The 21,203-nt window shown below is 37.8% G+C and overlaps 1 protein-coding gene across 1 annotated transcript in view; it reads right to left on the bottom strand.

Annotated features, from left to right (window-relative positions):
* Nucleotides 1-3,111: 3,111 nt before the first annotated feature.
* Atad1 (ATPase family AAA domain containing 1) overlaps nucleotides 3,112-21,203 on the bottom strand; it is a 41,967-nt gene continuing 23,875 nt past the window's right edge. Inside the window, exons 7-10 of the mRNA XM_052187127.1 lie at nucleotides 16,712-16,801; nucleotides 15,016-15,066; nucleotides 7,027-7,160; nucleotides 3,112-4,658 (exon numbers count right to left, since the gene is read on the bottom strand). Coding sequence (XP_052043087.1) covers nucleotides 4,538-4,658; nucleotides 7,027-7,160; nucleotides 15,016-15,066; nucleotides 16,712-16,801 — 396 coding nt within the window. The 3' untranslated portion in view covers nucleotides 3,112-4,537. The remainder of the gene's footprint in view (nucleotides 4,659-7,026; nucleotides 7,161-15,015; nucleotides 15,067-16,711; nucleotides 16,802-21,203) is intronic.

Below are 21,203 nucleotides of genomic sequence, written 5' to 3'. Positions count from 1 at the left end.
CACTTTCCACATCTCGGCTCTCTTGTATCAGCCAGCTAGTATAAATACATTAATAACTGGGCATAGTAAATATCGCTCAAAGTCAAAGGCCTTAACAGGACCCCACACAACAATCCTTGGAAGCCCGTCCACAGGACAGACTCCCTTCTCACTCTCTGGTGCCTAGTGGGTTATCTGTGGCAGTTCACAATCACCCGGCTAACTGCCACTCATTTGCCCAGCACTCTCCCCATAAGATTTTTTAGAATGAACCACCTGTTTCCTTTTGTTCTTAGTATTAATGTCTCCAACAGACCCCTATCCTCAATGCCATCTATTTTAATAACCCAAGGAGTTCTCAGAGCAACAGGCTAATGGAAGAGTTCATGAGGGCCAATGGAGGAATAAAAACAAAAAAGGCCTTGAGCAATCTTTGCTAAAAATAAAACTCCTTTGGAGCTCAATATTTAGACGGCTACTTCTTCAGCGCCCCTCTGACGCCAGGCGGTCCACATGCTTCAAGTAAATTATTTTCTAGATTATCTACAGTTGATTGTTGCCAACAGAATCCTAGTTGGGTATTCTTTAGAAGGCTGACTATGGCCTAGACATGCCTGTGAATAGGCATAATGACATACGCAGTGTGTAGAGTATCTGATTTCTGAAATCTAATGCCTCTGTAAAACAATGTGATCTATATTGTTTCTTGATTACACATTAACATTATCAGTTATCAACTCCTTTTGGTATTTGGTTTAGAACTGTGCCACCATGCTGGGCATTGTGGTACTAGGTAAACTGATGCAGGAGTTTCAGTACAGCCTGGGAGACCCTCTCTCAAAAATAAACACCTGAACTGTCATGGTTTACAAACCCATGTTTTTACAAAAACTATCTAAAAACAGTCTCAAAGCAGATTTATTGTGATTCACATGTGTGCATCATGTGAGTATGGCTGCTTGCAAGAGCCTGGAGTGGGCCTTGGATTCTCTGAAAAGAAAGTGATAAAACTGTGAAGGAGGGAACTGGGTGCTAGGAATGGATCTTGTATCCTCTGAAGAACAGTAAGCGCACTCTTAATTGCTGAGTCCTCTTTCCAGTCTCCGCAAAAAAAGGTTTAGAATTGTAAATATTAAGACTATCACAAAAATACCCCATCAGAATTTTAGTAACAATACATTATTATACAGTGTAACTATTAGCCATTATTATAAATAGTGTAACAATTACCAAGTTTGCCAGCATGCCTTCAATTAACATTGTGAAATGACTTTCTTTTTCTTTTTTTTTTTTCTTTTTTTTTTTTGGTTTTTCAAGACAGGGTTTCTCTGTGTAGCCCTGGCTGTCCTGGAACTCGCTCTGTAGACAAGGCTGGCCTTGAACTCAGAAATCCACCTACCTCTGCCTCCCAGAGTGCTGGGATTAAAGGCCCAGCTTGTGAAATGACTTTCTTGACTTGATTTCAATTACATGGTAATTCTTATACGCATTAGCTACTTTAGTAGATTGTTTCATATGGGTCAGGTTCTCTTAAATATTACTGCAACAGATTTATTACTTTTAATTGGTGTGTATGTGTATATGTGTGTGTGTGCACTGTGTGTATAAATAGGTAGGTGTGTACATGTGAATGTGGGTACTCAGCGGCCAGAGGCATCAGAGTCCCACAGAAATGGAATTATACACCACTGTGAGCAAGCCAACATGGGTGCTAGAAACCAAACTCAGATCTTCTGCAAGAACAAATAGTTCATGATACTAACTATTACATCTTTTCTCTAGCCCCTTTCAATAGAATTTTCCCCAAACGTAGATTATACAGCTTTAGCTGAAGTACCAAGACAATGCTGGAATTTTATTCATGTAAGGTATACCCTCACCTTTTTGGAATTTTTAACATTCTGACTTTGAGAGGCTTAAAAATGTAATTATACAATACTCAATTTATTTCATCCAGAAGAAAGCCATAACCTGTTCACAAAAAACCCAACTGAAGTAGAAAAATAAGGCCTACCAATGAGATGCTCCTCTCACTTTTATACAAACAGCTGAGCCTCAAGACAATGTCATCTTGAATCAAACCCATAGACTACTGATATTAAATAATATTGGCTTATTATGGTTCATGGCAAAATATTTGGATCATTTCAGCCCAGCTCTTACTGAGTTCCTGATTTACCTGCAGGTAGGGAGAGGGACCCAGCAGGAAAGAGGTAGTGAAAGTTGACTCAAAGTAAAAACTTACTCAGACACTGAGTTTAAAAATCTCAATTTTAAAAGGCATGGAAACAGAAGACACCAAACCTATCAGAAGTCATCCAAAAGCGAGATTGCAGAGAAACATTGTACAGCTTTTTCATCTTAGTCCCTAGCCTAGAGATGACAGAAATGGCTTAGAGACAGAGACACAGGTGGGTCAACAAGATATACATGCAACTACTGTATAGAGAATACCATCAATAGCATAATAGCTAGCATTTGTGCAGTAACTGCAAGGCACACCACTGAGTGCATCCATGCTATCACGCTGGCCCAACTCCGTGAAAGTAGGTGCCACAGTTGCATCATAGATCAGAACAGAAACAAAGCAGCCAGTCTCAGGGTGTACAGTTCATTAGTGGGAAGTCTGGACTTAAGCCAGAAAGCCTGGTTTTATATTCAATATGTACAACCCAAAGCAAATGCTTTAAAACCTAATAGTCAGTCACAAAGTGAAATGCCTATCTAAAGTCAAATGGAAATTACATACACTCAAAGTTACTTAAATCACACGAAAATAGTTTCTCTGATTTGATGGCTCAATATGCTGACAGGAGTCATAGTTCTTGGGATTGGTGTATTTCTCTTCATCTGGTTAAAACCATAAAAATTCAGTGCTATAATTGGATAATTTGAATTTAATAGAAGATGAAAAAGACAAAGAAGTATACACATCACTCATTTCGGAACATGCCATTAGATTAAAATTAAATTACTAAAACCCATATTTAAACAGAATAAATCAATATTAAAATGTCTACTATAAAAATGTGAAATCTCAACTGCAATATAAAAACTGCCCAAACACAAATTTTATAAACAACAAAATCCACAATTTAAAGTAACTGAAAACAATCAAGAACTAAGTAGAAATAAAGAATCAAAAGGAAGGGTCTTTTATTGTAAATTATAAAAACAGGATATGTTTCCTGGTGTCTCTTATTAGCATTCACTTCCCATCATCTTTACAATCTTGCCCAGCTTGCTTTTGTTATCCTAAGTAGTCTCCTGCAATCTATAACCCCAAAACACAAACAGAGGAAGAACTTTCGTGTCCGGTATGTTCTTGTAAGACACATTACTAGAGAAATTAATTCAATAAACATAGGAGAATTTAGTTTTCAAAGAAATAAAACAATGGTTTTTTGTCATAGTGCAATCTCTCTGATGATTCAGAGGCCCCTTAAGATTGTGCTGTGGCATTATCTTCTTGCTCTGTCATATGTCAAGATGCCTCAAACAGAATTCTGGCTACTGGGGGCTTGAAAAAAGAAGAGTTTTATATGTGGTTCACACAGCATCAAGTGACTACAGATACAACACAAGAATTCTGATGTGTATTATTTGTACACACTTTATACTATACTGAGAAAAATTTTAAAGTTACAAAGTGAGTTTTTTTAGCACATTTAGTAATGACTATATAAACTATCATTTTGTTTGGGTAACCAAATGAAATTTGAACATAATTAAAGAACATGTAACTTTCAAACAACATTTACGGAATATAGTTACAGAACGGTTACACTGAGAGTTATGTACACATATTAAAGAGTATTGAGGTTTCTCAAACCCATTCTTTTGAAAAAGTTTTCAATCCTTAATGTAATTCAGTGTAAAACTTCAAAAAGTCTACTCGGTGTCATAGCAGAATGAGGTGGAATCACTGCTGATCACTGAGCAAATTGTGTTTATTTTCTGATTCTCCTGACAACCATTACAACTGAGACACTTGTGCGGTTGATTCAACCAACAGCAGAGAAAATTTTCAACTTAAAAATGGCTCAAACAAGTGACAACCAGGAATGGCTGAATCTCACTAGACTTGTCAGATCCTGCCTTAAATCCCAGTTTTGCTACAGACTATCTGGTGCTTTTGGATTCAGTAGCTGGGGTAAAAAAAAAAAAAAAAGCTTCTGAATTCAAACCTATCTACAGAATATAAAAAAAAGTGGATATATACATTTGATATACACTCACACACACATACACACATACACGCACATTCATACTCACATGTCTAGGAACCAGCACACCCCATTCCTCACTAATGACTCGACAAATCATTTAGACCAGCTAGACTCTAAGGCTATAACAGCATATGGCTAAAAAGGTCAAACAAGCACCCACACTCAGGCTGCACTCAGTTTCCTCCTCATGATTTCTGACAAGCAGTAACGACGTTTATATAACAGACCGGAGATCTGAGTATATAACCACAAGCCTGGATTTCCCTCACTGCTATACAGATGAGAGCATGTCCCACGAGATCACTGAACCGTACAAATGATCTTTACTCCTAATCTAAACAAACGTGAGTCAAAACATTCTGAAATGCTGCATCCTTTGATTTCTTCATCTTTTCAATTGCCCGATGCAGATCCTGCTGCTGCACAGGCCGGATTTCGTCTTCATCATGACTAAAATGTAAACAAAACAATCAAATTGCCAAATCTCTTTTGAGTATACCTACCTAAAACATTTTACCAAGATTAAAAAGATGCATGTGTTGAAAAATAAATTTGTTTTTAATTACACAAGAGTATAACAACAGTTTATTCCACCTTCAAGAATTTGGACCCATTCTAAAAATTGTCTATATATGAAAGTCACAAGACAGTTTTTTAAGATTTATTTTTATTTTACTTTATGTGTATGAGTGTCTGTCTGCTTGTACATATGTACTGTGTATGTGCCTAGAGCCTGGTCAGAACAGAGAGGGCGCAGGGTCCCTGGGCTTGGCATTGCAGACAGCAGTGAACACCATGAGAATGAACCAGGTCCCTACATGACACCTTTAAAAAGCACTGAGGAGTCAGAGGTCATAAAGCCAGTCAGTCACTTCACACCAAGAATGTCAGAGTAGCACATTTTCAGTAGAGAATAACAGCTACTCAGACAGAAGCGAATTCTAGCCAGGAAATCAAGTTACTCTTGTGAATAGAGAACCAAAATCTAGCATTCCTAGGCATATACATATATTCAGGTGAGTACATAGCCTTTTACAAGATAGAAGTAAAACTTAACACCCTTAATTTAGAAAAACAACTTATTCAAATCCCCTTCACTTTACCAAAAACAAAACAAAACAACAAACCCTGATATATTCTGCTACTTGGTAGTTTACAGACCCTTAGGGAAAAATGTTTGGGAGTGGAAGGGGGGTGAGAAACAGTCTAATTCAGTCTATAGTCTATAGTCTATAGTCTATTCCAGTCTAATAACTAGATTTCTCACTGAGATTTTCAGGACTTTTCACAAGTTTCCCTTTCATTATTAATGTGATTAATTAAAGAAAGTTTATATGCTATTTGTTTATTTCTTCTATTTTTTTCTGCTAGAAGAAAGACCTTTGCAAGGTAGATTTCTGATGATGTTAAAATGGTCCCAACTTGCTGAAATAGCAGGCCTTGCATGTGAGCGGGACACACATGGCGGTGTGTGTACACACACGGGGCGGAAGGCGGCAGCATGGTGCTCCTCTCTGGCAGGGACTTCACGCAAACATAAGTTTTAAGAGAAGCTTGCTGTGGCACCACACAGTAACAGATGCATGGATACCACGGGCTGGCCACCCAAGGTCACATGGTATGAAAACTTCAGAGCAAGACAAGAGCTGGCAAACTCCTCTAACATGCCTTCAAAGGTACACTGGTTCACTAAAAAATTCTTTATCAGAGAGCCGACACTCCGAAAAGACACACAGTGCAGGGCAGCTTCAGGAGAAAGGCCCTTTTAGAATCTTTCTCACAGGAGTTAATTCAGGGTTAACTTAGTTTTTTTTTTTTGATTTTTTTTTTTTTCCCCCGAGACAGGGTTAGCCCTGTCTCGCTGTCCTGTGTAGCCCTGGCTGTCCTGGAACTCACTCTGTAGACCAGGCTGGCCTTGAACTCAGAAATCCGCCTGCCTCTGCCTCCCAGAGTGCTGGGATTACAGGCATGCGCCACCACCGCCCAGCCTTACTTTTACTGAAATAAGGATGACAAAATCGATTTCTCAAAATCACACTTTCCAAGTGGTTTCAAGTGACGTGATTGACAGAGGGTCATGTTACATGTTAGTAACTGCATGACTGTTAGGTTGAAGCCCTGTTACACTGCCCCAAACACCTTTCTTATGTGTGAAGTTTCTGAAAGATACATATTCATTTCTACACAGAAAGGAATCTTAAGGTACAGAAACAATCTATAGATTCTAGAGAACACATTTTCCTAACGAAGAGGGCAAGCCTGGGTTTCTGTGACTCACTCCATGGTTTATATCAAATGAAATTCAGCATTTTGCCCCGCAATTCTAGAACATCCGCCCAACAATTTTTCCACTTCCAGACTTCTTTAGGAAAATGACAATAGGGTTGAGGAGTAGCTTAAGAGGTAGAGCACTTGCTAGGCCATGAGGACCTGAGTATGATCACGCATTTAAAAAAAAAAAAAGGTGGCGTGTGCCTGTTATTCCAGGAATGTGAAGGCTGTGACAGCAGGGTCCCTAGAGCTCGCAGAACAGCCAGTCCAGCATAATTAGAGACCTCTGGGTCAGTAAGACCCCATCAGTTCAACAGCTACGGTGGGGAGTAGCAGTGAGACACCCAGCATCAGCCTGTGTGCACACAGGTGGACATATATCCACATCCATACACAAACACGTACAGAAAGATGCCAATAAATAAAAAAGGCACAAGTTGCTAACTCAATTATCATTTTCTATACATAACCTAGAATAAAGCAAAACAATAATAATCACCACATCAAAAATGTTTGACAAATACCAGAAATTGAGTTACATAGTTACCTTTCTTCTGATGTAGAATTGACATACTCCCTGACGCAGAGGAGGGCAGCATCTCGACACATTTCTTTTAGGTCGCTTCCTGAAAACCCATCAGTTTCCTGGGCAACTTCTAGAAGATCTACATGTCTATCCACCTTAAATGGACATGAAATATGTTTATAATAAATATATAAAGTTAAACAAAGTACTTCCAAATATCCATCTGAGAATTAATGTTCAGAATGTCATAACAGCCAAGAAAGGGGAAAATGAAGCTATTAGTTCCATAAAATTCTAATTTAAGAAAAGAAATCTCATTTTCATGATTTGTCATTACAACTGAAACATGTACAAGCATCTTTACTGGCTGTCTTTACACTTGCACTTCCTTTCGAGCATGGTGGTGCCTCAATACTAACACAACGCAGCTCTTGGTTCAGTCCTCCCATCTAAGCTTACAGGGTTGGGGAAATTCAAAACACACTAATGTACAACAAGAAAAAAAAACAAGAAAATCAATGTAGTCGTGTTTACATTACACTGAAACGAGACAACCTGAGGTCTCATTTCCAGTGCTAAGTAGCTTAAGCATATAATTTTCATTTAATTCTGCAAGTAAGCAGCACAATTTTCATATTCTATTAATAGTCTGAAGGCTTGACAAGGGTAGACAGGTCATAGAAGCAGGATGTGAAGAGGTAGCAGATGTCCAACCCTAGTTTCTCCCTTTATACCCATTTGCCACAACAATTTTCTTCACTCCTGTAGAATGGATGCCACCTTTATTATTCAACTTTTTTTCCTTAAAGATTTATTTATTTATTATATGTAAGTACACTGTAGCTGTCTTCAGACACCCTGTCAGATCTCATTACAGATAGTTGTGAGCCACCACATGGTTGCTGGGATTTGAACTCAGGACCTTCGGAAGAGCAGTTAGTGCTCTTAACCACTGAGCCATCTCTCCAGACCCTATTACTCAATTTCTAATTAGAGAATGTTTTATTTTAAGAACAGTAATTCTGTACAGAGAAAAAAGATAAAGTTGGGTGCAGTGGCACGTGCCTGTTACTCCATCACTCTAGCACTCAGGAGGCAGATCAAAAAGCAGGAGGGAGTGAAGGCTAGCCTGGGCTACTTCTTAAGCACCAGACCAGCCAGCAGCTGAGGCTACACAAAGTACCTACCTTTTCAAGCAAACCATTTAAAAGGAGACATGAAATTCTTAAAGAATAATTTGACAAATTTTGGCTTAAGTTGTTCTTTGAAGGTCTAAAATTCTATGCTGAATCTCCATGGCCCTGCGTTTTTTTTAATTGGGAGAGTTAAACTTTTTTATATTTATTTAATATTACATGTATAAATGTTTTGCCTGTATGGATATATGTTCAGTGTGTGCCTGATGACCAGGAAGGTCAGAAGAGGGCATCAGAGCCTTGGAACTAGAGGACGGATGCAAGCTGTCATGCGAATGCTGGGTCTTCTGCAAAAGCAAGAAGTCCTTGTCACTGAACCGTCTCCAGCTCCTTTGGATTTTTAATACTGTTTCACATTTATTGCTTATTAGTTATAAAGCTGTTTATTTACCTGTCTTGGTTTAAATTTAGTAAGTCATATAAAAAGTCACCTACTTCTATACATTTCCTAGTTTAATATAGTTTTAAATCTTTGCCCTCGTGATTTCTGAATTTCCTCAGTACTGTTTTAGTGTCTCCCTTCTCATCTCTAACTTTATTCATTCGGGTCTTCTCAAAGAATAAACTGTTTCACTGATTCTTTGTATTTTTGATTGTTTGTTTCTATTTCATTAATCTCTGTCTTGATCTTAGCTATTTCACTTGGTCTACTGCTTTAGGAATTTTTTTTCATATATTTTATTTTAAAGATTTATTATTATATCTAAGTATACTGTATCTGTCTTCAGATGCGCCATGTGGTTGTTGGGATTTGAACTCAGAACCTTTGGAAGAGCAGTCAGTGATCTTAACCGCGGAGCCATCTCTCCATCCCCCCCACCCCCACCCTGAGGGATGTTTTTTTTTTCTTTCTTACTTTTCCAACGTCCTAAACGGCATCATTAGGTTATTTGAGATCTAATTTTTAACGTAGAAACATAGAATTATAAGTCTCCTTCTTTGGACTGTTTTTTTTTGGATCCCATAGGTTTTGGAATGCTATTTTTATTCCCACTAATTCTAGGAATGTTTTAAGTTTTCTTCATTTCAACAACACATTCATCATTCAATAATGTTTGTTCTCAAAAGAGTTTATTTTCTGTTTCTGTGAAATGCAGCTTTATTCCATTCTGGTCAGATAAAATAAAAGACACTGAGACTTACTGTCCTAACATTTATTTTAGAGACCCCCCCCCCCACAGGCTGCCTGTGTTTTATGACATGCATTCAGGGTTGTAACTTCTTGGCAGGTCGCTCCCTCCATCAGTAATGAAGTGGCGCTCTAGCTCTTCTGACAGGTGCAGTTTGATCTATTTTACCACATACTGGAATAATATTTGCCTGAACTACCTTTTAAGATAAGAGAGGGGATACTGGAGGGAATACTTCTTACAGAGAGGATGATAAATACACAGATTATGGGAGGTCTGGGGTGTCAGCAGTGAGGAAATAGATAATATTGAAACACATGGTAAATAATCAATGAAATAACAGGAACCAGTACACACCTATTGTAATAACTCTGAATACTAATGGTCTCAATTTCCCTACCAGAAGACATACCCTAGCAGATTGGATTTGAAAATTGGATTCTTTTTTCTACATCCAAGAATCACACCTTACCACTGTAAATAAACACTATCTTAAAGAGTAATTCAAGCAAAAATTAATGACCTTAACCAAATGCTAACTAATTTTTAAGAGGTGGGGAAGACTTAAAAGTATGAGATAGTATTAGATCTGCTCTGCTGCCTGCTCTGCAGCTATGACCTTCAAATTAGTGTCATCTTCCTTAAAAAGAAATAACAAATGAAGAGAAGTTGGGTGGGGCTGGAGAAATAGCTCGGCAGTTAAGAGCACTGAGTGTTCTTCCAGAGGTCTGAGTTCAATTCCCAGCAACCACATGGTATTTCACAACCATCTGTAATGGGATCCAATGCCCTCTTCTCTTCTGGTGTGTCTGAAGACAGCTATAGTGTACTCATCATATAGATAAAATAAATATGTAAAATCTTGAAAAGAAAAACAAAACTTAAAACTGAGATTTTACTGAAGCAGCGCGATGCCTCTGGCATATAAAGAACAGTGAGAGAAACAGGTGATCTGCATGTCAGCATTAATCTGGAACACTCATAGTTTACATTATAAACTGATTAAAGGCTAATCCTTATGCTTTCATAAATACAATATAGAATCCTAATGCCTCTATAACCATGACAAATTCTAAAAACTGCCAAAAACCTTATTGTGTTTAAAAAATAAAGACTACTAAAATTAGTTTAAATTACACAAGTCATTTCTAAGTTTCAATGTGACAAAGACCTTAAATTTCATTATCTATATTGACATGTAAAATATCTACACTAACCTACATGTTGTTTAAAACATTAAGTTGGCAGGCATGGTAGCATATGAGTTCATGAGTGGCAGGTTGCTGTGAGTTCCAGGCCAGCCAAGGCTATCCAGTGAGACCCGCTGCTACAAACTTGTTGGCCTGGTGGCAGTGCGAGTCTTTCTAGCACTCAGGAGGTGGAGGCAGGCGGATTTCTGAGTTTGAGGCCAACCTGGTCTATAGAGTGAGTTCTAAAACAGCCAGGGTTACACAGAGAAACCCAGTTTTGAAAGGAAAAAAAGTTATAAGCTTTCCACTTATTAGTGTACCACATCTGTAAATTCCTGTTCATTTGGTGGTTTGTTGAGGCAGGGTCTTGCTATTATAACCCAGGTTAGCCTTCAACTTTCAGTTCTCCAGACTCGACTTCACAGATAGTAAAATGTGATTGGGTGTACCACCATGACAAGCTTAAATTATTTTAAATTAAATAACTATATTGGTTACCTCCACTATCTTCTAATTATTTCTAGGAATAATATATCACACTAATTCAGAAGACTTGCTAACTCACTGTTTTTTCTTAGACTGATACCCCTTCTTGTGAAAGGTTTACCAATCACAATGTTTAATTCAAGCAGCACTATAATTATAAAATGTTTTCCTTAAAATAGTTGTACTGGCTGGTTTTATGTGTCAACTTGACACAGGCTGGAGTTACCATAGGAAAAGGAGCTTCAGTTGGGGAAGTGCCTCCATGAGATCTAGCTGTGGGGCATTTTCTCAATTAGTGATCAAGGGGGAAGGGCCCCTTGTGGGTGGTACCATCTCTGGGCTGGTATTCTTGGGTTCTATAAGAGAGCAGGCTGAGCAAGCCAGGGGAAGCAAGCCAGTAAGAAACATCCCTCCATGGCCTCTGCATCAGCTCCTGCTTCCTGACCTGCTTGAGTTCCAGTCCTGACTTCCTTTGGTAATGAACAGCAATGTGGAAGTGTAAGTTCAATAAACCCTTTCCTCCCTAACTTGCTTCTTGGTCATGATTTGTGCAGGAATAGAAACCCAGACTGAGACAATAGTTATAAATTATTCAATTAAAAAGCAAAAAGCCAGGCTGGAGGGATGGCTCAGCAGTTATTTAAGAGCACTGACTATTCTTCTGAAGGTCCTGGGTTCAAATCCCAGCAACCACATGGTGGCTCACAACCATCAGTCATGAAATCTGACACCTTCTTCTGGTGTGTCTGAAGACAGCTACAGTGTACTTACATATAATAATAAAAAATAAATCTTAAAAAAAAAAAGGCAAAAAGGCATTTGTCAGTTTTTAATCTAAGACATAAAATCCTTACCTAGAATATATCATTTTAAGAATTTTCCTGAAATTTTACAAAAAAAAAAAAAATCACGAACATATACAGATTTCTTAGAAAAGGCTATCTGGCTTTTATCTTGGCTCCCAAATGGTTAATAATCACAGATCTAATCCTTATAAACTGGTAAGTCTTTAAAACTTCTATAAACAGTATATATAATTCCTATAAAGTTGTAAGTGATAAATTCAAGTGATGCTGGAAGGTGGGCCTGACAGAAGGTGTCATGATCAGATGACAGGAGGAGTTTGGTTCATGATCAAACCAATTTTCCAAGTTTGGGATTTTTCTTTTTTCTTTTTGTTTCTTTTTGCTAACTTGCCCCTGTGCTTTTGATGAAGTATCAGAATGACTGGATACTGTTATCATGCTCTTGAACTTTCCAACATCCAGAATTGTGAACTAAATAAATCTATATTCTATTACAGCCGCAGAAAACAGCCTAACAGGAAAGAAATGAGGGCACTGGGAAACGGCTCAGTGTTTCAGCACCAACTGCTCTTCCAGAGGTCCAGGGCTCCGCTTCCCACACTGACACAGTAACTCCAGATCTGGGGATCAAACTATCTTGTCTGTCCTCCACGGCATTACATATACATATTACACTTAAATACATGCAGGCAAAACCACATAAATAAATTATACATATATATATACACACACAAATTATACATATATAATTTTTTTAAGGAACGAATTAAAACACTGCTCCTAAGAAAAACAAGAAAGTTATCAGGCAAAAAGATGTAACGTCAGATAGAGATTCAGTATAGAAATAATGATCCATCAAAAAATACTGATTTTTTTATTCTTTACTAATAAGACAAATTGATTCTACAATCCCCATGGGGGTGGGAGGAACAACTAGGTCTAGCAGCACACGACATTCCAGCTGTCTCCATGTGAAAACAGTGAGTACTAGCACAAAAAGACCCAACCTGGTGCAGCTGACCCAGCCAAGGCCATGATAAACTCTAGTGAGGAACAGATACTCAGTAACTGGCATTGAAACAGCTGAGTTAGACCCACATTAGGTCCACATTATAGTTTTAAGGTCCACATAAATTTCAAACACATCAAAGATTTTAAAATCTAAGAAAAGGGCCACCCTGATTAGTGTACCTTCCCGATGGAAGAGCACGAGCCACTTAAGGAGGAGTCCTTTCCACTGTGACCTCTCCAGCACCCTTAACCACACCCCACCCAGTCTCCTGACTGAAATGGGAAGAATAGGAGATGTGGGTAAATGAAGGAAGAAGCTATTAACTATAGATTAATAGATTTAGACAACTTCAAACTATCCAGCAGGCTAGGGCTGCTGCTCAGTGACAGTAAGTGCTCAGTCAGCAAGTGGGAGATCCTAGAACAGGAAGCAGATCTGAGAAATAAAAAGTACAGTGAAGATGCCCGTGCACATAAGATTACACTGGACTCAGTGAGCTAGGTTTCCTATCACGATACAAAACTGGGAGGAGACTGTGTTTAAGGGAAGAACACTGGGGCCCGTAACTGTCATTTTTCACTGCACACACAAATAAAATTCCAAAAAATAAGAAATTTTTTATGTGGGAGATAGTTAGAAATCTGTATACAAACTTAAAAAATAAGTAATGCCAATGAATCATTACAAATGTTTAGATGAGAAGTGGGAGGGGGCTGATTGGGGAACGGGCAGAAGGAAGAGGGCTTATGGGACTTATGGGGACGGGAACCAGGAAGGGGAAATCATTTGGAATGTAAACAAAGAATATAGAAAATAATATTTAAAGAAAGAAAAAAGAAAACAAACAAAACAACACAAATGTTTAGATGAAATATAAATGTGGTTAAAATTTTAAAGTAAAAAGTATCTTTTCAAAATACCACTAAAAGATTTACAACAGGCAAACACGAGAAGCGGGGAGGTCAGGGGAACAGTGGGTGAGATGGGATGACGCTGGTTCAAAGAGAGCCTCAGAGTTCAAACATGCCTACACAAGTTTGGCATGGATAGAACTCCATTATTTGGGCTGGAGAGGTGGCTCAGTGGTTAAGAGCACTGGCTGCTCTTCCAGAGATCCTGAGTTGATTCCTAGCAACAACATGGTGGCTCACAACCATCTGTAATGGAATCTGACACCTTCTTCTGGTGTGTACAGCTACAGTGTGCATAAAATGAATAATTCTTTTAAAAAAAAAAAAGACTTAAACAGGGAAAAGTTTACAACTCATATAGGCAAAGGGCAAATCTAATACAGCAGCCCTACAAACCTTTATGAAAAATACTGCATTAAAAAAACACGGGGGTGCTGGAGAGATGGCTCAGTGGGTAAGAGAACTGACTGCTCTTCCGAAAGTCCTGAGTTCAAATCCCAGCAACCACATGAAGCCTCACAACCATCTGTACAGCTACACTGTACTCATACACATAAAATAAATAAATAACCCTTTAAAAACAAAACAAAACAAAACACGGGCACCGGGTGGTGGTGGCACACTCCTTTAATCCCAGCACTTGGGAGGCAGAAGCAGGCGGATTTCTGAGTTTGAGGCCAGCCTGGTCTACAGAGTGAGTTCCAGGACAGCCAGGGCTAGACAGAGAAACCCTGTCTCGAAAAAAGCAAATCCAAAAAAAAAAAAAAACCAAACCAAACCAAACCAAACCAAAACAAAACAAAACAAAAAAACCTGGTGAAATTTGTAAGAAAGAAAACCAAACTCTTATAAATATCTGTCTCCCTGTACCTTGGATGTACCGCCCTCCTCCATCAGCCTCCTGAACACTAAGTTCCTAAGTGTACCCACCATGGCTACTGTCATCACTTCTAAAATCTCACTTCAATTTTAAAGGTACAGCAACAAAGTAAAAACAAGAAACAAAAAAGAAAACCTCTTTAAAAAATACTCTTACATAAGCATAAAATGGTGTGGAAAATGTCACAGTATTTTAATCTGCATATACATTACTCTTTAAAAACTACATCAAATATATGGTACTTAGAGTTATTTTTAACAATGGAGAGTTTAAAAATAATTAAAGTGAAGTTTAAACCTACATTATTCTCAGATTCCTCTTCATTTCTTCCTAAAATGACTTTATATTATAAGCAAAAGCATCATATTTTAGGGTGAGATTAAAACATTTTCTACTTACATTTTCATTTTTCAAGATGAGTTTTAAAATTGCCTCTCTTTGTTTTAGAGCCTAAAACCAGAAAATATTTTAATTAGCATTCATTTAAAAAGAATACTAAGCAGGTAATTTTTCTATTGTTTTGCCTTTGTAAATCACTGGATAACTGATATGAAATGGTAGGCAGAGGTTAAAGCAAGGTATCATATGACACTCTACAGTAACTACTTGTAGTTAGTCCACTCGATTCTGTTTCTTATTCATGCCTGGAAAATAATACACCCTTAGTATTTATTGAGTAAAAAAAGAAGTATATTAAAATAAAAATGTCTTCCCATCGTTTCTTTTTTATTTTTGACACAGAGTGTGCCTGTTTTGGAACTTACTACGGAGACAAGGCTGGACTCAAGCTTGTTGCAATTTCTCTATCCCACAAGTGGTCAGACCTCTTTCTTTTTCCTTCTTTTATTAAATTTATGAAAGTTCACTATCACAAAACTTCTTTTAAGTCAATTTTTAATTGTATCTTTAATTTATTTTAAAATTTAGCATTCTAAAGTAACTTTTTTTATTATGGCATTTCACAAGTGGGCCATTTTCATTAATAATTAGAGGACATAATTAATACACTTCATTTTTCAATGTATATATTCCCCCCCCCCCCCAGAAGGACCAGAGGTATTGGCTCTAGCAAATGGCTTAGCAGAGTAATTGTACAAGACCCACAGCCTTAACTTTAGGAGCTCATTTTCACTGCGTCAACTGAATCTGACAACTGACAGAATATAAGTGGGACAAAGGACTTCTAGCCAGAGGCTATCGTGGAGTTAGGTTAAAAATTCTAAGATTATATATGGAGTTGTAATATTTTTATTATAAAATCTGAAAGGATAAACTATCTAAATTCCCATAAGTGCCTATAAATATAATATTCTGTTCATACAGAACAACACGTCATCTATCATGAGAACCTACTATTTTCAATATAAAAGCCGACTAAATTCACACCTGTATAAATTGTTTTTTTCTATAAAAATCTAGGATGTGAAGAAGTAACAACCTATTGGAGGGTACTTCTTAACAAAAAAAGAATGCTAAAAAAGGGTAGCAACAAAGACAGATGAGCTCCCAAGTCCTATGGACCAGCCCTTTGGAAAGTGGGCCACCTGGGAGTTGGAGGCCAGCCTGCACCTGTGCTCTGTGGCAGGTTTCAAATTACTGAGATCCAGGCTCCAGAGTGCAACTGTGTCCAAACCAAATGGAAGTAGAAGAGGCAGAATGATACTTACCTTCATTAGCTATGGAGCAGCACATTGGTTCTGGGATCACTAACTTGTTAATAATCAATCTCAATTGTTCTAGGCTAGTTATTCAGAAAACAATGATCCTTTACCCTCTAGTTCCCAAATTTAATTCTGTCTTAATCTAAAACTTTAATTCAGATTTTCTTCTGTATCTTCCTAAGGTAAACTACTAAAGCATATAGGCGATTTTGAGGTACTTATCTACTTCTTGGGGAAAGAGCAAATGCCCTGATCTTAAGATAAAAATAAAAAAAAAAAAAAGAAAGGCATCAAAGAGGGCATAGCATACAGGAGTTTCTTATACCTTTCTTTTTCAGAAATCAAAAAAACAAAACAATCTTTTTTATAAATGACAGATAAAAGCCTGTTTAGAAGGCAATTATTTCCCTCTTCAATCAGTGAAGTCTACGTACAGGCTGGTTAATATGAAATCTTGTCGGCATTCTTCTCATTATAGCGGAGTCAAGGTCCTGAGGGCGATTGGTAGCTCCCATCACAATGACCTAGACATATAAAGACAAGGCATTAATAAGCTCTACCAACAATATTTTCTGAGATCGTTAACATTAGGACTTAAAAGTGGCTTCTAAGCTAATCATTTAAGAAAAATTTCATGGTAACCAGCATTAGTTAAATGTTTATACGTAAAATTTAATTTAATCATAAAATTAAAATAATCAGACAACTGCATATCTGAAAAAACTAGTGAAAACACACGGGATTTCTACTAATTAAAATGTCTACTCTTCAGTTATAAGAACCATTATTGAAGAAGTGTAGTTTTCAAAAACACTTGTATTTCACAAATATGATCAATAAGTACCAGTTATAAAAATGTTAATATGAATTGTATTTTACAAAATATGGTGGGTTAATAAATGAATATATCTTGGGAGTATGAGTGAAAGGCACCCTTTAAGTCCTTCACAATGTTATGAAAAGCCATCGCCCTGTCAGTGTGAGGCTTCTGGTGGCCGTTAATGTATTTTAGGTGCTTTTCCTCTGGATTTCACAGCGGCATCTCACTCAACTGCAAACAAAAGCAAGCACCAAACTCCTGGCTAGGGCTATGGGGCAACTCAGCCCCAGCATATAAGAGGCTCTGTGATCACACCAACCCTCAGGGACAACAGGAGCTTTGAAAGGAGAGGGAAAGAAACTTTTTAAAAGTAAAAATATAATATCAGTCCTACCAACTTCTGAGTCCATTAGTTAACTTATAAAAAATACAGAAATGAGCTGGGCGGTGGTGGCGCATGTCTTTAATCCCAGCACTTAGGAGACAGAGGCAGGTGAATTTCTGAGTTGGAGGCCATCCTGGTCTACAGAGTGAGTTTCAGGATAGCCAGGGCTACACAGATAAATACTGTCTCAAAAAAAACAAACAAAAACCTAAAACAAACAAGCAAACAAACAACAAAAAACAGAAATGAAGAAAACAACTTTAGAGGTTGGACAGATGGCTCAGTGGTTAAGAGAACTGGCTGCTCTTGAAGAGGATCTGAGTTCAATTCCCAGGACACACATAGCAGTTCGCACTGTCTGCAGCTCCAGTTACAGGGAATCTGACACCCTCACACAGACATACATGCAGGCAAAAAAACAATGCATGTTAAAAAAAATTAATAAAAAAATGATTTAAAAAGAAATCAACAAAAATAAAAACAAAGCTGTTCAAAACAAGGAAAGGTCTTGGTTTGTGTTTTTGAAACATGGTATCATTATGCCGTTCTGGCTGTCCTGGAACTCTGGCCTCAAACTCAAAGATCTGCCTGCTTCTACTCCCTAGTGCTTAGATAAAAGGCATTTCTTAAGGGTATAAATAACCTAATGACATCATATACCTGCTACATATAAACACAATTTGTTATTATTATATGGGAATATACTTATCTAGAATCACTAGTATTATTTCTGCCTGACAGGTTTAGATTTCTCAAATAACTCTAAAGCAAGTTAAAATATCTACCAAATTTTATATTCTATTTTTCTCTTTACATGCAATATTTAAAATCGCAGAGCAAAATTATGAATTAACCAAGTCTGCCATCTAGAGGAGGCAAATGTAAGTACAAATACATACTTAAGTTTCACAATATTATGCAACACGTCTGTGTATGGATCAAGTGGTCCTAAAACAAAATCTTAACCAGTTTCTTTTTTTTTTTTATTTACTACAATCAATTTGATTAAAGTGATAAATTTAAAATGTCTACTAAATGTAAAAGATGGGTAAAAGTGACTTAATGAGCTAATAATAGAATAAGGGAAAAAGTACAAGTTCATGTTAGTGTACACGAAGGAGACAAAGACAAGCGGATCTCTAAGTCAATATTTCAGACCACTCAGGCTACAGAGTGAGATCCTCCCTCATTTAAAACAAAAAAAGTATAAGGACATTCTGATATACTGTTAGGAAGAATGTGAACTAATATTCAACAAAGCCTGTTGAAAACTGCAAAAACCACAGAAGGCACCATTTTCATCTCTAGCAATGTTCTAAAAAGCAGACAAAAGCAAAACCTTAAAAAGTGTGCTAAGGGCCGGGCGGTGGTGGCGCACGCCTGTAATCCCAGCACTCTGGGAGGCAGAGGCAGGTGGATTTCTGAGTTCGAGACCAGCCTGGTCTACAGAGGCAGGTGGATTTCTGAGTTCGAGCCTGGTCTACAGAGTGAGTTCCAGGACAGCCAGGGCTACACTGAGAAACCCTGTCTCGAATCCCCCCCCCCAAAAAAACCAAAAACAACAAACAAAAAAAAGTATGCTAAGGGGCTGGAGAGGTGGCTCAGCAGTTATGAGGACTGGCAGCTCATATAGAGCAATCATCTACATAACAATATAAAAATCTTTAAAAAAAATAAGCGAATCTAAAATTATGCCTGAAATCTATATTGATGGAAATACTGAAAACACCACTATTCCTTGTGTCTCACTTCTGAGAAAGGGAAGACTGCATCATTAGTTGCTAAGGTGCCCAGATGTCATGACTGGCTTCTTCCACCTCTTACTATTCTTGTTTCTTTTATGACAGTACGTTTGCCAGATAGCTTCCTAACGTCCAAACATTATCAACAGTCTTTGAAAACATAATCTGAAAGAAAAACTGTTTCCCAAGAAAGTAAAATACATTTAAAACTCTGATTCAATGGGCTGGAGAGATGGCTCAACAGTTAAAAGCACCGACTGCTCTTCAGAGGTCCTGAGTTCAATTCCCAGCAACTACATGATGGCTCACAACCATCTGTAATGAAATTTGACACCCTCTTCTGGTGTGTCTGAAGAAAGCAATGGTGTACACATATGTATAAAATAAATAAATCTTAAAAACTCTTGATTTAAGATTATAAATATAATTTTTAACCTTTTCAACATACAAAAAAAAAAGAAAAAGAGCAACACTATCATTTCCTTCTTCAAGCCAAAACACATATTAACGAAAATTGCAATTGTCACTTGTGAAAAAAAAAGTGGTTATGCAAAGTCAAATGCCCCAGCAGAACTCCGCAGCACTGAGGAGCTCGATCACCATGGTGGCCCTGGAGTCCCCTCCACGGGCTCTGTAGAGCCTGCTGTGAACAATGAGTGTTATAATCCTAATAGACCTTCTCTCACACAACCTAACAGTCCAGCCACTCAAACACATTAAACATTATTTATTAGGAAATTAATTTTGGGCAGCTTGTAAGTATTACCATTACTAAACATTACATTTTGTTTTATGGGGAAACAGGGTTTCTGGGTAGCCTTTGCTGACCCAGAACTCACTATACAAACAGGCTTGGCCTCCAACATAGAAAGATCCACATGTGTTAGCCTTCAAGAAGTAGAATTAAAAACGTGTCACCAGAACCTGGCTTATTTTTCAGACAGGGTCTTAAAAATACAGACATGTATTTGCGTACAGACTAGGCAGACATGATTGACCTAAACTCACTAAGTAAATCAGGCAGGCATCACACTGCAGTGATTCTCTTGTTTCAACATTCTACATGCTGAGATTACAGGCATGCACCACTGGTCTATACCAATCTTATATGTTCATTAAAGCCAATTATTAACAGAAAGATTTCTGTGCCTCCCTCATTTATGTGATTCTCTAACCATTGTACTAACTAAAGGCTGTTCCTCTCATCATAAAACTGTTTCAAAGAGGTAATGAAAAGGACATGTGATTTCATTTTCTTGAGATTAATATGGCTCTGAGTTCTGATTTATGGTACTATGATGACATCAAGAGACTCGTATGATGTAAATCAGACACTCTACAGGTCAGAGAAACTTAGGAGAAATGGCTATAGAAGACCAGAGCTCATGAAGAAAATGCTACAGTGTTTGAGAATCCATTAAGTGGAAACAGGCCTGGGCTCTTGGGAACAAACACATGTTCAGGGCCAGTGGAATGGTTCAGCAGCAAGTACATTTATCACCAAGCTTGAGGACCAGTGGCTTCTAGTTGTCCTCTGACTGCCACAGTGTGCTGCACCATGGGAACACTGAGACTTCATAACTCACAACTAAGCAACATGGATAAATCTTGAATGTGTTTGTCCTAAAAGAAAACACGTGGTGTCTGTAATTCCTGAGCTCAGGATACAAAGGATTTAAAGTTCAAAGTCAAACTACGTGACAAAGAGTATCATCTTGACTTTACAGTAGTTTTTTCCCTTCTACTGAATCTGTATCTAGCATTAAGGCAATTTATTAGCATTTTATTACATATAAAGCCATCAAAGTAGGTGATCTTTTCCTTGTTCTTTTTATTATTCTGTTGCAATGCTGAGGACTGACCTCAGGGCCCGCTAGCTAGGCAAACACCTAACTCCATCCCAGTCCAGGACTTTTCCAGACACGCTTCACAATACAGCACAGGCTGGTCTGCGATTGGGGGTCTCCCGTGTCAGCTTC

The sequence above is a fragment of the Apodemus sylvaticus genome, chromosome 1, assembly GCF_947179515.1.
Source record: "Apodemus sylvaticus chromosome 1, mApoSyl1.1, whole genome shotgun sequence".
In the NCBI taxonomy this organism is placed as follows: domain Eukaryota; kingdom Metazoa; phylum Chordata; class Mammalia; order Rodentia; family Muridae; genus Apodemus; species Apodemus sylvaticus.
This window is presented reverse-complemented; position numbering and strand designations above follow the sequence as displayed.